Here is a 16,746-nt window from a genome sequence, read left to right on the forward strand (position 1 = left end):
AGCTCTGCAGGAAAGTTAAAAGATGCGTTCTCTCAACATATGATCCATACACTTATAGCGAAGCATCCGGAGACCCAAACGACCAAGAGAAGGTGCATTCATTTGAATGTCCTGAAAAGGGGGACCCCGTCTAGGCAGGAGCGCAATAAAACACGCACAACACATTAAAAAGCACCACATCAATGCAACAGCAAACAGGGTGTTCGAAATTAAGCTTTCACTAGCACGTTATAAATAGGCGAACAAAAGAAAACTGGTGCATTTTTTTCTGTTCCTCGAGTAAGAAAATGGTGCTATATAATTAGCAGCACCTGCTTCTTACACAAGTAGCGTAAAGTTTTCATCCGGTTTCCTGTCATCGCTGTGTTTGCGTAGCGCACGTGAAAGCGTAATTTTGAACACCCCGTATACACTAAAACACACACAACCGACGTCCCTAAACATACACCACCGCTAAAAGAGCACAGAAGTGAATTCCGTGAGAAAAACATCCTAGGCAGATAACGTCCTCGAGTGACGTGCATGAGCTAATAAGTTCGTGATGTTCACCGAAAAAGGACGACACCAAAAGACTCATCCTTTGCGTCCGTAATCTGTTTTGCACTTAGGATTCAAAAGCCTCTGTCTTGTTCGCTAATCAATCTAAGTCGTACAACAGCGAAAATTAATTTAACAAAATTTTCGTTAAAGATTTTTTACTTTTATCATCAGCAGTTGAAAATTTCCAGAAGTTGCAAGTTGCATCTCAATGCAGCGACACGAACGTGGGCCCAAGTACCGCGTCTGTACGAGGCATATACAGGGTGTCCGGCGAGAAAGTGTCAAAAAATCACTAACAAAAAAACTAGGGGTGATAAAAGCGTGGAACTTGCTTTATGAGACTCCTGAAGGATTCTGCCACCTACTGTAATGACTTTCGTTAGTGTAATTAATTAATTAGTGCAATTTCGCTAATTAATTTCTGCAAAATGCCAAGGAAACGGCACGTTTTTCTGCCGGAATTGGAAAGGCCATGTCCGGAATAGCGTATCGAAGTCAAAATTAGTTGATTTTGCGCACGTTTTTCGGAGAAAAATTGCTACCCGAAAGGCACCCGCAAATCCCATAGCAAGTTGGGCGCTCTCGCGGCCTTTGCTTTGCCGCGGATACAAGCTCCGCCCAAGGGCTCTTCCTCTGCGAAGAAAGCAGGAAGAAATAAGCAAACACAATCGGTAAAGAGGAAGAGTGAAACAGACCGCAATCCTGTTATCAAACACCCATAAACGGAGTCACACGGTTAGGTGATTGATAACAGGATTTCGGTCTGTTTCATAATATAATTTTTTTTCGTAATATCCAATAAAAAATATCTCTCGTCGGCTGAAGCACTTCCTTTCATATTTCTTTCGCGAACGGTGAGGTTGTGGCAGAAGGAACTCATCCTTCTATACTGTCAACACGCTGCGTACTAGAATAGCAGAGAACGTGGACTGCTAGTCGCTGTAGTAGATAACAATAATAACTTTATTGTACGGGTTTTATACATTTAAAAGAAAACAGGATGGCCCATGCCTTTTGGCATGTGGGCCGTCTTTGCTAGATGGCGGGCGCGGACAGTCACTGATACCAGTATTTACGCACTTACATAACCTCGAAGAAAGAAAAAAACAACAACAGAACAAGTAAGGAACAAAAGAAAGAACTCATTAGACTAATATGTGTAACGAGGAACAATACAATTAATACCAATACACAGTCAGAATTCAATACAATACAAGTTCAATAATTCGATACAAGACGGAAAATGCAACGTACATGTGTTGTTATATAGTGGCATGCCCGTACTCTTCAACCCAATAAACGAACTTACGGTTTCCTTTCCTGTGACTGACTATATTGTGGTGGCGCTGTACTGCCATCCGCAAGGACGTGTAACGTACTCCTGGAAAACAAACTCTCAGCCAACACAGGAGGATTTGGACCCATCACCTGTTAGCCTTTAGAGTGCCCTTGGAGCTATATAAGACCAATGACCCCCCTTGTTGGCTTCAGGAGACGTGCGTATCAGCAAGCTATGTCTTGTCTTTCAGTTCTAACAGGTGGTGCTGTTTTTTCGAAGGCATCCGTCTCTCTGAATGTGTGGTTCTTTGAGAACCTGTACTGGCAGCAGGGCCGTCGATAGGGTAGGGCGAGTAAGGCGACCTCCCTATAACCCCCGCGCTTGCATAGGCCCCGCGCACGAAGCCCTCAACCAGGGATTACTTTTTTTTTAAATATCAAGTATGCATTTAATCGCACGCGGGATGTTCGACTAAAACAGAAATGAGTGAAGAATGTGTTATGTGCCATTCCGTCACGTGATGAGAAAAAGTACCAATTTTAAGAAAAATCCGCCAACCCTGCAAGCTATACCGAGGATTTCGCACCCTTCTCTCCTGCTGCCATTTCCCGTACTGCTAAAATCTCCCACTGCGAAAATCTTATCATTTCTTATCTCTTCATTACTGCTGGTGTGAAACAGGCCCCGCGCACCCCTAGTACCGGCCCTGACTGGCAGTTAGGTGGGGGAACTAAAATTGTTCCAAGTGTGCTACTGGTCGGGAGAACATCAATTGTTGCATAATGTAAAAAAAAAAAAAAAAAAAAAACAGCTCGCTCGCTTCCTAGCCATTTTTTCATTATGAATTGTTGGTTGAAATTACCGCTGACTCGTAAATTGTTTTACAACATCCGCACTGTTTCGCTGTTACGTATACAGTGGACTCGAGGTTTCCGAGCGACCCAGTCCAGGACCCGACCTGCTGGGAACACAAGCACACTACGGAGATATGGAGAGGGAGGTTCTGCTTCTCCGTCGCCAGTTATCGACACTGCAAGAAACTGTGCCGTATGAGGTCCAGTTACACAATTCTTCTCCCGTACGTCTGCCTGCCAGAAGGAGATCCCCGCGAAGAAGAACTTGCCAAAGCCATCGAAGACGGATTTCAAATAAATATTCCCGACCATATTAGGCCATCTTTCAGAGTGGAAACGAGAATGCCTAACGCATGTTTTCGCCCATAGCTCGTTCACCTTCCAGTACTTGCCAATAAAGTGAAGTTTTTCTCGTACTTGAACGTGTGAAACATTTGAGTAACTCCTGGACCACAGTAGTGAGACGGTTGACATGATTATAGAAGCGGTGTAGAAATAGAATAGAAATAGAAATAAGAACGCATGTGTAGGGCTGGAAGCGGGAAAACCCCACTCGATCATCCTGCCGCTGGGGATAGGAGTCCCTATTGGGGTCTAGACCTACAGTAATGATGGCGAAATTAATTGCTGCTGTAAAATGTGCCATAAAAGTGGGGCGACGGAACATTTTCACGTCTCTTCACCTTTGATCATGGAGTGGCACTGAGAATGGTAAACTTTTCCATCTACCTCGTACCTTCTGGTCACGGATGACGGAACATAACTTGCTAGCGATACATGGGCCATGGCAGTACAGCCTTTCCAGGACGATAATAGACCTTCCCCTGTTTACAAACAAATGACGTCAGATGGCGCCGCCAACTTGGTAAAGATCAATAAGTCACACGTTTAAATGTATATTGTTTCATCTTTTTGCAATTCTTTACATATGTATGGTCTTGTTCTGCTCCATTCCACCGGTAGCCCTATCTTTTCGATAGCCTATCGAAAGATGGCTATCGGGAGCTAGAAGGGCACGAATTTCTCTCAGAGTGCACGTGGTGTCTTCATACAAAGCAAGCGCGAATTACAAACCACATTTCGCACAGTATTACGACACTGACATTGAGAATATTCAGGGTTACTCGGTATTATACCGGCACGGCCGGTTATTTGCTCGCTCTGCCGGTAGGAAGGTGATACCGGCTGCTTTTTGCCGGTATTTGTGGCTCAAGACCTTTCGTAGGGACTTTTCCGCGCTTTTCCCTTCAACACTCCACGCTACAGCTTGTATAAATCTGGACCACAGACCGAACTCTGCAGACACCTTCGTTTTTTAGTTATTCACTACTATTATTATTCATTGTTGCTATTATTATTATCATTGTTATTCATTACGTCTTGTGTTCGGGGGAGGACAAGAGCAGTGGTTGTGTCGAGCCAGCTAGAACGTTCCTCACCCACTTCCCCTTTCCCACGAGCCTTTCCTCCTTTCCCTCTATTCCACCTCCTCTCCCTCAGCCAATATTTTTCACTCCGAAAGGTGGCAACCCTAATGTCTACCAACGTTATGATTACGTCACGGTGACGTTTCCGTGGTATATAGAGGTCTATTGGGTGATTGATGTGCGCTGACCTTGAATGTTCCAGGTTCCTACAGGTGGTCCGACGACGACGACGATTTCCGACCGCCAAAGAAGGAGTATCCGAACCTCAAGTGCATGACGAAGGAGTATTACACCCTAAAACGTCACGGCAAGCAGTGCAATAGCACCGTTCAACTTCCTAGTTGCACGGGAATGCCACTCTGCGATTCCGTCGTCAGTGTCTTCAAACGCATACCTTTCACCTGTCGAAGCAACGCCACAGAAGACGACGAGACAACGACGATCATAAAAGAGCTCGCGATACCCAAGACTTGCATACTTGCCGAAAAACCATATAGTTGGTCACTGTACCGGTTGTTTTCGAATAAAAGATACAGGCAGTATACGAGGGTGTATAGGAGAAATGCAGAAATCCCATTGCTCGTCCTTTTCCATCAACTGCATTCGTTACCATCAGCGGGTCAGCCGTTCCTGCTTCATGCGAGACGGCAAACAACCAGCGCACATACTATACGATTGGCTATTGCCCAATAGAAGAGTTCAGAAAATCCCAGAATGCTTAGCGTTGCTTTGAACTGTGGGAGTTTACTAATACGAAAGAAACGGACGGTCTCCAAACTGTTTCCAATTCTCCCCTACCGGTCCATTGTCCACGACGTGTCAGGGACAGCGAAATGTGAAGGATTAATGTTCGTTCCCCGGCTCAGTAAGTGCCCAGGATGCAATGCGTGCGCAAAGAGCACCGGGATTTTCCGAACTCGTCTATTGGTGACATATGCTCAATATGACGTCATTAGTGACGGACCGCCCGCGTGTCCAGCAGAGGTGTATAGCATATAGATAAGAGAAATATCCAGGTTTGTGCCCTGTCTGCGTACCATGCGTACTTTCACTTTGTTTCGTTCAACAACAACAAATACTACGCTGATGATGATGATGATGAATTTGGAAATTGGACACCTGGGTTTTGGCCCACTACCCCAACGCCGACAAGACTGGATGAGATGCAAAACGATATAATGACGGGATTAGACACTTTTGGAAGGCTGTACATCAGGGTTAAAGAACGTAAAGGAGCCTCGCAAAAAATCCAGAAATATAGGCCTATCTCATTTCATTTATTTCTTTCATCATGATTCATCACGGCACAAAGTCGGGGCAGTATCTGCAGGGCACGGACGGTGTTGCCAGGGTGTCGGTCCAGGCTCCACAGGGCCGGTTGTCAGCAACGACGAGCATCAGCGTTTACGCGCCGACCCGACCCGACCCGGACCCACCCGAACGACCTATAACAATGAGATGTAGCCTCTTCTACAATGCGCTATTGATTCCGAATGATTGCGCTTTATTCGATATTTTGAACAGGAAGCGTGACGATCGAAGGATTAGAGAGGCTGGTCCGTCAAAAAGTTCCTTATCATATGCAGGGCTTCCGCTGGTTTATCTTGAGGTACCATGTGGCCGGAGCCCTAAGAAGAGGAAAAACGGCGCTGATTAGTTGCAATAGATGGTTCCCAACCAAAGGACAAAGTGGGGTGGGACATCCAAAGCAGCATAATCGCTTTGTTACCCGCCGCTCAAGACTCTTCATCCTGTGCGCATCTCACATCCACCCCTTTTATGCTTTAGTCGCGACGATGGCCACCAGCGTGTGGCCAACAACGGCAACCCTAGCTCGACATCCATTGTATTCACCTTTTTATGAAAATTTGTTGCAGCTAAAAAGAAATATCCTGTATATCAGTCAGTATACCATCACTCTAGTCACACAGTACACAATACTAGAGGTATTGAAATCGTCGGGCGGATCGCCTAGTTTGGTTTATCCTATCATGTACGGACGGATCGTATCACATATCTACGTATGCAGCTGCGGGCCGGCATCTTCCGGGCTGGGTTTTGGGCAGCCGGTCGGGCCGGGTAAGCCTCCGTGGCGTCGGGTACGGGCCGGGTCGGGCTGAGCTTTTGGCAGCCGGGTCGGATAAGACTCAATTCCATGGCTTCGTGTACGGGCCACGTCGGGCCGGTAAATTCAGGCCCGTGCAGTGCTCAAGGCTTCTGCTTGGGCTTTGCGCCTGACGTGGACTTTGTCGTCTCATTTTACGATGAAATGTGTCAGATCGACTCACGTCCAACTTCCCTAACGGCAGAGGAGCAACCGTGGTGTCAACAGCGTCGTCATCATCACGTGGACCAAGTCAGACAAAGTGTTTGATCGGCGGACGTCTTTTCTGTCATGGGCCAGCTCAACAGATAATAAACCGTCTTTTGTAGCTGGCTTTATTCTTTCAAGAATCTGTGTTACGTTGTGATGAATTTTCGGTGATGGAATATTTGCTGCTTGCCATAAGTGGAGCCATTGTTTATCGAAAACGATAGTACGTGACAATTCTTTCAGTTCTACTCTAAAGGCTATTGGTGCGCTACAGATCAATGGGAAAGGCACGGAGGAGACGACGACCATGCCATCGCGTGTAGCCAACAACGGCGATGCGGCATTACCGGGACCGACGTTTAAATGTCACGAGCTACCTACATATCTTCGAACGTTTGAGAATGGCTTTGGGGGTGTGCCCTGCCATTGCCACTACGACAATGCGCCACCCACCACTGGCTGTGATGGAATGTTTAGCACAGAAAAACTTCCTCACCCTTCACTACCTGGTCCATACCCAAACTCAAAACGCGCCCGAAAGAACAGGGGAAGGAGTTTTGGAACCCCCATTCAAATCTTCCAGTCAGGTGCAATGAGGGTAAGACGCGCTCCACTACTATGAAGAATGGCACTTGGATGGAATCGTCGCGTACGGTCCTATGAGACGGACTTTGAAGGTGACACAGCTTAACCGTATGTGTTCAAATACAAGTTTTGTTTTTTTATATCATTCTCATTACTTTTGGGACAGTCCTCGTTTTAGGGACAGGTCCCCTGCAACACGAAACGGGCGTTCCCAGCGAACCTCCATCTCTGCCACGCAAGTTCTTGAACCTCCATCTCTGCATTCGATTTGCGGGGTTATTCAAGCTCGTTGTTGGTCAGCTCACCTGACGTCAGTTGCTATAATGGGGTGATTAGGAGAGATAGCGAGAAAGTAAAATTGCCCCAATTACTGATGCACTTATTGGCCATAGCAGTGATGCACGATGTGGGCAGGACATGCCACAATTCTACACATAGCAGTTGCTTTGTACAATGACTCTGGATTTCATATCCGGGCTCTACCAGACGACACGTAAACATGACTGCCTGGTCACTCTTCGCTCGACCACGTCCACATCCGAACGTGCTTGGAACTGCTGCGGACTGGGATCACAGCACTATAACGGACAACTTCATCACCTACGTATTCACAATAGACCATTTTAGGAAAACAAGCGCCACCTGTGGCACGCAAGGACTCATGGGAACTTATAGCGCTTTAAAGCATCACGAGACCACCAGAAGCGGAGGTAGAAGAAGAACAACACCATTCCCGGTGCAGCAGCGTCAGCCCGGGGAAACCAAAGCATACGAGAGAGCAGTGCCCCTCAAAGTTCCCATGCTGCTTTGCGGCGCGCGCATCTTTTTAAAACCGTCTATTCCTCATCATCACATTTCTACTCCATGGTTGGGAACCCGTTCAGTATTGTGCCAATGCTGGCTATTGGAACGCTTACCTTCACTGTGACGAATGTAAGATTTCTCTGATAGGTTTTAAAGAAACCTCCCACGTGGCTGTTGACAATCCACGGCTTGTATCCAGATGTGGGCTGAAGCAGACGCGAATGACGTTCGTTTCGCAAAGACTATACGTATAGTATAGAAAGACATACCGCGTATCCCAAGGAGTCTGCGAACCATTCGTCCCCCAGGAAGTTGCAAGCCATGTCCACGTCCCCGTTGTAGATGAGTGTCTTCAACCTCCCAGAGTCTATGAGAGCCCTCAGTATCGGTAACATAGTGCTGTGCTGCCACACGTAGTTTGTGTTTACGCTGCAAGGAATTATGAGGAAGGATCGATCAGGTGTTTGTCATGCTCATGGACAGTCATGCTACGAACAAATGCACATGTCAAATAGAAGGCAACATATGCGTTGTCCGCGATAGCCGACGCAGGACAGTCGGTTCGCGACATGGCCAACATCACCTACATATGAGCGATAAGGCTTTCTTTACATAGGAAAATCACCTGGACAGCACAAGGCCTCGGCACTCTTTCAATTGTTGTTATGCAGGTGGCCCTGCTGTCGTTGCTGGCGATAGATAGATGTGACGTCAGCGGAAGAAGAGAAAAGCTCTATCACTAAAAATGTATGACAGCCATCGTGACGTTATCCAAAGAGAGCTGGGACCTTCTGTTATCTAGAAGGTGGTGACCTAGATGACGTTGACAGTACCCCCTCCAGTGACGTCACGAAATAATAGCCGAGCCATATCATGCCTTATCAAGCGAAGGGAATAGCGCTAAACCTGAGACAAAAAGCAGACATAAGCGCTGACCTGTCGCTGCACGATGTCCAGGTCAGTGGCGTTTCCTGTACATGTATGGCTGCCTTGACTTCTGGCTGGTTAAGGTAGTTGGCGATGTCTCGGTCACTGACGCATTCCGGTGCCTGTCGTAGTGTTCCGCGAGAGCTCTGAAATGGTTGAGATTCTCCATTACTTCAGTATTGAAAGATATATCAGGTGGCTCTGAAGTGTGCTTCCACAAGGATCTACTAGATGTCAGGGGCAGATTTAGGGGGGGGGGGGTCCTGATCCCCTCAATTCCAGACTTGAACATAGGGTTCAATGGACCAATCCCGGCATGCAGCTGGCACTTGTCCATAGCGGACCCCTCACCCCCTCGGAAAAATCCTAGATCCGCCCCTGCTAGATGTAATGAGAATTTGGTGGCGTCCTTTGCGGAGCGTCGCAGAAACGCGCCCCTAGAAATACACGGAGCTCAGGAATTAAACTCGTTTTTATCGGGTAACGAGGTCCGTCCGAGTTTTTCTAACTCGAATTAAAGCAGAAAGCGAGACCTTGTGCCAAGTTTGACTGCCTAAAGGCGAACTGTAGAGCCTGTCTTTACACAACCTCATTCATTACCCTTGTGGATAATCCGAGCGTTCTCCTGAGAAGGTGCCGTCCATGACGCGTAATTAAACTTGCTGGTTCAGAGGCACGATTTGCCTGTAACATTTCCTGTTTGTTGTTGTCTTGACAAGGATCGTATAGGTTGTATATGTTAAGGCCATCGGTGATTCCAGTTGCCTCCTCAACCTGCAAGAGAGAAAATGGGGCAAATGATGAACAGGACTCCAGAGGTTCGGTGGATGACACACACACTGTTCTTCTATAGTGGTGGATGTACAGTAGAAGAACAGACTCTCTCCGAGGCTTAATTTTGCTTCCATATACAAGGAGTAATTTGAGTAATCCCAATAATTTTGGTGCGCATTTCGATGTAGGGAGGCGTCACAGATTCTGCTTTCCGTATCTAGCTCTCTTTTGAGATTCATTTTTTATACGTTACCACAAATCAAGACGAGCCGAACTCCCTGTAATGGAACCATTCGCCCGAAATTCTGTCCGCACGGGGAAAATGAATGGCTCCATAGAAAACGTATGGGAACAAAGAGCTGCTACGTAAGTGCACTTGGGTCGCTAAATTAGTGGAAAGTCACGTCTTTTCCCGCGCAAAACACCGCCAAGTTTTTGTAGGCTAGCCGGGAAGTTGTATCGCATCGCCAATGTCGAGAAATAAAGGGAATCAAGTTGTTGAGTCAGGCCATGGAGGCAGTTCTTGGGAACAGACACGATTTTGTCTTTTACGCGCACCGAGAAAACTGAAACTCACAGCTGACGCACAGTGTGGCCCTGAAGAGGCGTGGAAGAGACATGCCTGCTGCGAGACACTGTCGTTACAGCAGTGCTGGGTAAGTCTTGTCCATAGGCTGAAATGAGACAGAGACAAAGTCACCTACATTTGCTGCTGGTTACATCTTTCAGGCTGAGACCCTAATGGACGTTATACGTAGCATTTTGCAGGCCCGCCAATCACAGTCCCCCCCACATGAGGGCAGCAGCTACTGTCGCCCGCAATGACATTGCATTGCAATGAGTTTGCACATGACAGTTTTTCCGTACGGCAACGACAACAACAGCAGCAGCAACTTGGTTTCGATGATAGTGCGTGGAGCAGTTTGCATCTTTATCGGGCAAACCTTCGTAGCAGGGGACGCTGGGTGTGGGGTTCCATGGGCAGCCAGGAGTCATATTGTGTGTCTGAAATCGTCTGCGGACTAGAGTGGACGACACAGCGAAGGAGGCAGCATATAAGGACCTTCTTAAAAGGAAACGATTTTTGTTCGACAGTGTTCGACGTTATTCGGAGCTAGTACACCACCTGACAGCGAGAAGACACTGCAAACGACGGCAGGAATGTCGTGTGGAGAAACTTTACCTCGCTGTGGCTGGTAACGTTACACCGCCATACAGAATTACGTAACCATGATTGGCCGACGCTCCTATATGTGCGAGCCGTGCGCAAGTCCCCCAACGTAGTCAAGAATCGAATTGTAGGAGCTTCTCAACAGGAAGAACCATTTTTGAGAAAAAAAAATTCCGTTTAAAGGATCACTGAGGTGACCCCTCCTTTTTCTTTCTTTTTTTTTGTTTTTTGTTGTTGTTGTGTTTTTCGATTAGGCGTGTCCTGCAACGAATAAAATGAGCTCCTGTGAAAGAATGACGAGTGCAGGCGACCTACAGAGCGAGGCCCCCTATTCCGCACACATTCAAAAAGGCCTCCACTCGTGAAAAGAGCCTAAAGGAGAAAGAGGGAACGTCGTGACGTAACGTGGTCCCCTGGCACGTGACTCGTGATGCACAGCTAGCACAGCTAAAGCAGGTAGTATAAGCGACGCGTGAGCTGAGAAGAAAAGAAACGAACACGTACGGCACGGGGACTCCCCTACGTCACGGGAGGATCGTGTCGGCCATCCGCGGCAGTAAATTTGATTGCGCTGTTATACGTAATTTATGAATAATACACCGTAGAGAGAAAATATTTTGCGTGGTTAGCTCGTGATGGACAGGGCTTGGAGCCATGTTACTTGTACTTACTTTGATCCCCAGAGTCCATGATAGTACCCGAAGAAGACGAGAGAGTTTCCGAGACGACGCTCGTCAAGGTAACCATTTCCAATGGCGTAACCCTATAGGAAACAGATTGAGTATTTGCTTCCCGAGCCCTGTCGCGGGACGTTCAATCTCACCTTCAGGTTGATGTTATTGTCACGAGTAAGAATACGCTGTACAAGTGTAGGAACATAGACACCAGCGTAACTTTCGCCTGTCACGTAGAAGTCGTTCCGAATCAACTCTGGGAACTTGGCGAAAAAATGGAGGATGGCGATGTAGTTGTCGTCTGCTGTTTGTTCGTCATTGCAGAGGTATTCCCTCGGATATGAAGTGTCGTAGGAGAAGCCCACCCCGGCAGGTGCTTCCAGAAAAAGGACGTTCGCCACCTGGTGGAGCGATTCTTCCGTTATGTTTATTACTACTTCACGTTGGCGCTATATCCACGCACCAAACCAACCACTATAAATAACTCAATCACCTCGGCGTATTACCTGGTTCCAGCTGTACGGATTGAGATGAAGCGTCCCGTTTCCCTTATCAATGCGGAATGGACCCAACTCTGTTAGCAAGCCCAACATAGAACTACATCCGGGACCGCCATTCATCCAAAGAAGAACCGGGTCATCCCGCGGCGAGTTTTGGCTCTCTACGAACCTGCACCAAAGGTACGGGTTAGGGGCGCCTTATAGCTTTTTGAGCGCTCAACATCCAATGCTCACGTACACTCCATGGGGAATATCCTGAGACACAGCCACAAGATATTCTGTAGCAGACGACAGGACAGACGCTGACGGTGTAGTCTGCTAACCGTGTATTCACACGAGCGCCTTTTCTGACTGCGCAGCGACTGAAGGAGGTGAAGGAGGTATCAGCATAATCACGCAATCATCCAACCATTCGGTCGCGGGCGGAGCTTATCGCGCAGCAGAATCTATGAAGCGCGCACGTTTTTATTGTATTTTTGGCGAGATATCAAAGAGCCTTGTGCAACATCACTGCGCTCAGCAGCTCCGTCTGTCAGAAAGAACCACACGGATAGTTTGTTCGCGCGGCACAGAATCTGACGACTGACGCGCAGGAGGAGGACGGAGCGAAAAAGAAAAGCCACCCTCTGTTGCCAATGTTACAAGCTCTATTATTTTTTATCTAATACACCAGGTAGAGCAATACCCGATCTTGTGGAAGCTTGCCGATGAGCAAAACCGAAATGTGCCGAGGAAACACGCCATGTGGGAAAAGATCACTCTTGAAATGGAAGAGAGACACTCGGATGTCGAAGCAACGGTAGATGTGTACATCAAAACACTTTTTGGGTCCCCATATTCAATGCGCAGTCGTTGTATCAGTTGCTGTTAATTAATAATTACGAGTTGGCAGCATTCGCGTTCCAAACCAAAAGGTATCGGCTCAGGACGCTAGCAGTTTCGTTTAAAAACGAGAAATGCGTGAGCAGTATGCCGCACACCGGGTAAGACAAAGGGGGGCAAAATTTAATCCCCAAGCCGGCCACTTTGGGGTCACGCATACTCATAGTTGTCTGGCATCATAAATTAACCATGTAATTGCATAATATTTTAGGGCTGTCATTACACAAGCCTACATGGTAGCACCCCGGGGTCATCATCACGTCATGCAGTGCATTCGCGAGGGCCACTGTGAGCATACATTGTGTTCTGACAAGCGTCAACGAGAACGATCAGTTGTAATAAAGGGAGCCAGTTTTCCGCGGTTTCACTATTCTTACGTGTTTCCCATTCATCGCGGCCACACAGTTTGGGAACTGGCACTGCGCTTTAGAGTAACGTGCTTTGCCCCTGGATAAAGCTATAATGCTGAAAATGCAACACCTACGTGATCGCGTCTCGCTTTGTCATGACATATTTCATAATTATTCACTAGGGGAGCTTCCTATATAACGTGATATGCAAAAAGTGCCAATTCGTGAATTTCGTTTTATTCCATAATTTTATATGTATGTATGGGACGGTAACGTACCCCCCCCCCCCCCCCAAAAAAAAGAAGAAGCATCAGGAAAGATCATCAGGGTTGTTTGAGTGGGTGTGAACTCTGCCTCGCTATGCCACCAGTATACGTGATGAATGTTTTACTGGAAATGAGTAGTAGACACAAAAACATGGCCTGTCCAACGCCTAAAACAATGGGGCCAATGAAACGCAGGAATTGGAAGCTACCAAAGCTAGCCAAGCCAGCCGAAAAAAAAGCAAGACGGATGGAGGATAGAGGATGAAGGGTGGAGATGCGTTGAGGGTGCATGAGTTCGTCGGGGAGAGCAAAGTATTAGATGGGCCGTTGAGCAAGACCTCCCTTCTGCAGAAAGAGGACAAGGTTTCTTGCTTTAGCGGAACGTGCGGCAGAAGAACCACCACACACACACACACAACACAATTGATACAAAAAGGTGTACGCCCCACCCTGTCGTCCAATCAGAAGTGAGAGCTCTATGATTCACGGCAATGATTGGTGCGTGAACCTACTATGCGGTGAAGCTGTTTCTACTGTGTTCGAAAGGTGCGACCTTTCCGCCACAGCCGTCTCTGCTTTACACCACACTCAACACCGTCAGACTGCTGCGGAGTCACGGTAAAAAACGACGACGCAGTACTCTCTCCTACACTCTTTCCTGCTCACTCTTATTTACGAACGTTTTATGCATTTAGAGGCATGTTTAAGCGCACATAATTCGAACGAACCTGTTGCAGACGGGTTACGGAAAGACGATCACTGGCTAGTATACTGTCCCGCATAATGGCCTCTATACTCTCCTTCTGCGCTTTGCTATGCGGAGCAGAATGTATTTAAAAGTGGCCGCATCGATTGTGAAAACCTTGCGGTAGACAAATCCCGTAGAAGGCTATTTTGCAGACCGTTCTCTTTCCTCAGCACCCATTCATTTGTCCATAGCTTCTTTAACCGCTTCTTTTCGTGCCAGCATTCACTATCGTCAATGAGAAAAGCAAGAGCCACCAAGTTTCGCTTTCTTTCGTCCATTGTGTACCAAGCGCTGTGCACATAAAATTAATGCTGCAACGTTCAACCGCAGCGCGAACGTTATCCCCGGCTTCCCCAACATCTAAGCTGACAGCACACTGGAACACTATCTGTGTAGGTATTGCAAAAGGGCGTAGCCTCAGCGCCTTATCATTTACCCATCTCGCTCCTCCAGTCGCTGCGCCGTCAGAAAACACGCTCGTGTGAATACACGGTAAGTGTCGTCTGCTAAGTGCGCAGTACTCCACTCCGTGTATTCCGCACCGTGTGACTGCTCAATATAACACGGGACGGAACATCGTCTCTGTGTGCAGTGTTTCCGCTTTTTCTACCACTAGAATTTTCCGTGTCGCTCGTGTGAATACACAGAAACGAAACAAAAAGAAAAGAACTATACAGAATCGCCAGGTATTTATACAGTTAACAGAGCCGGAAATGTCATTTACATAGACACGATAGATACCCTCACCAATAATGCAGCTTGCGTGTAGACCCTGCCTGAAGATAACCAGAGTACTGCCGGAAGAATATGGGTTCGCTGAGTCCTGGAAGCCCGACGATTTCGTCGTTGAGTTCTGCACTGTGACTCTGACACAGAAGGAGCAGTAAGATTTTCAACCCAAGGAACGTCCTCATCGTTGTGTCTATTGTCATCAAGTTGTTGCTGTGTTCTTGAAGGTAGTTCCAAAGTAGTTACAGTGTAGCAGCTTTAGCTAACTGTACGTTGCAGGGTGTTAGACCTGAAGTGGCAGAGCGCAAAGATGTCTTCGAAAAACATTTTCACGCGCAAATTGTCGAACGAAAGAGAAAGTCAACGGAATAGAAAACTCACGTACCAGGACAAACACAGTTTTTGAGAATAAATACGCAACCCCTTTCTGACCCCGGTCCTAACTCTTCCGTTCCAAGCCACAGTGGAAGTGATGTTTTGCGCACAACAAGGTCCACCTTCAAAACACCAACAAGTAAACTACGCGTATAAGCAGACGACAGCCAATGGTTGCTCAGTTCGTTGATATCAATAGTTAGCAGACGACAGCATTTAACAGACGACGTGAGCAAACGAGAAGGGGGCGATCCTTGTGGGGTATAGATGTAACCAGAAGGTCGACTAGCTTGACCGTAAGCGTTATGACGGTAATCAGAAAAAAGACGTTCGAAGGACGGGTAACTTTCCTTTCGTCCCTTTCGTCCAAGTTTATCGGAACGCGCCGACTACGAGGCCGACAGCGCAATGTCGTGTCAGCGTAATAGAATGCACACGCAAATGTAGGCTGTCTGGAACGTATCGGGTTGTACGTGAACGATAACGACGATGTTTCATATCTTGAGAATAAGTGTTGGTTGGTTGAGAATACTAACCTGTATAATGCGCTGCTATCCTGTGTTCTCGCTTTAAGACAAATGGCGGCATTTGCCGTTGATTATCTTTGCCGGTTTCGCGCGTTAAGAGCAAGGGCTGTCCTGCAGGACACTCCCACAATCAATTGAGTGCTTATAAATGCCAATAAATAATATCGAATGCCAGCATAATTGTCTTGTCGACGAAAAAACTGATGAGACAACATTTTTGCTGAATGATGTTTATGCATTAGAAGTAGAAAACATAATAAAATGCAATATACAAGGACAACTAACGAACATTAACTATAACTCGAACGTCGCCATACCAGCAGGAGAGAGAGACAACGCACACACAACACACACTATAGATGATGACGATAGGGTGTGCGCGTAGACGGTTGTTGCTACATTATTGGAAACGCTGTCAAATCACCCGAACAATCGTGTCAGTTATACGTGCAGCCAAAAGAACTTCATTTTCCCCTGCAAGAACAGCAGAACTGCTATCGAACTTACTGCTCGCCAATGCGAGTTGCACAACGCTGTACGTATGTGCAACTATGAGGCGAGGAAACAGACCGGGAAATGTTATACTTACGAAGCGGCACAAACACACGCATTCATGAAGGCAATTCGTGATCAATGTCATCGGTTTTAACCTTCCAGACAATCGAGGGCTTCCGTCCAAGATCCGGAATGACCACTCCATTATGAAGGCAGACGACGCACATTTACAACGCAACATTTGTCGTCTGCTACGTTAATCCTGCGCGTGTTGGGAACAAGGACGTCCTGTTAGGACGTGGGAAACGATTACTCCGCGAATTATCGACTCTTTCAAATTCCCACCGAGGTTATGAAGTCAATTTAAAGTCCGACATGAGTTGATTGCTATCCTCAAGTATTGTCACGACCTTAATGGTTCTGTCACGGACGAAACCTGCACACGCAAAATGCGTGTCGTCTGCGTTCGTTTCCATCGACGTGAAGGCATGCCAATTAGCAGGGCGTGATCGGAGCTGACCGTCC

General features: G+C 47.2%; 1 protein-coding gene across 1 annotated transcript; it reads right to left on the reverse strand.

Annotated features, from left to right (window-relative positions):
* Positions 1-5,358: 5,358 nt before the first annotated feature.
* Positions 5,359-15,452, reverse strand: LOC135390610 (lysosomal protective protein-like). The gene is made up of 11 exons (XM_064620370.1): positions 15,210-15,452; positions 14,843-15,113; positions 11,856-12,018; positions 11,499-11,750; positions 11,347-11,438; positions 10,082-10,178; positions 9,331-9,504; positions 8,740-8,876; positions 8,073-8,232; positions 7,917-8,009; positions 5,359-5,728 (listed from the first exon to the last, which is right to left on the reverse strand). Exons 2-11 carry the CDS (start codon positions 15,025-15,027, stop codon positions 5,645-5,647), a joined length of 1,437 nt encoding a protein of 478 aa, XP_064476440.1. The 5' UTR covers positions 15,028-15,113; positions 15,210-15,452; the 3' UTR covers positions 5,359-5,644.
* Between the last annotated feature and the right edge of the window lie 1,294 nt (positions 15,453-16,746).

The sequence above is a fragment of the Ornithodoros turicata genome, chromosome 4, assembly GCF_037126465.1.
Source record: "Ornithodoros turicata isolate Travis chromosome 4, ASM3712646v1, whole genome shotgun sequence".
NCBI classification, from domain to species: domain Eukaryota; kingdom Metazoa; phylum Arthropoda; class Arachnida; order Ixodida; family Argasidae; genus Ornithodoros; species Ornithodoros turicata.

What these genes read in the sequence shown, in the direction of transcription:
- LOC135390610 (XM_064620370.1), bottom strand. Translation starts at nt 15,027, where the DNA reads ATGACAATAGACACAACGATGAGGACGTTCCTTGGGTTGAAAATCTTA. An exon ending in ACAATAACATCAACCTGAAG is followed by an intron (nt 11,439 to 11,498) that starts GTGAGATTGAAC and finishes TGTTTCCTATAG; the next exon opens with GGTTACGCCATTGGAAATGG. An exon ending in TTACATTCGTCACAGTGAAG is followed by an intron (nt 5,729 to 7,916) that starts GTAAGCGTTCCA and finishes TCCTCTTCTTAG; the next exon opens with GGCTCCGGCCACATGGTACC.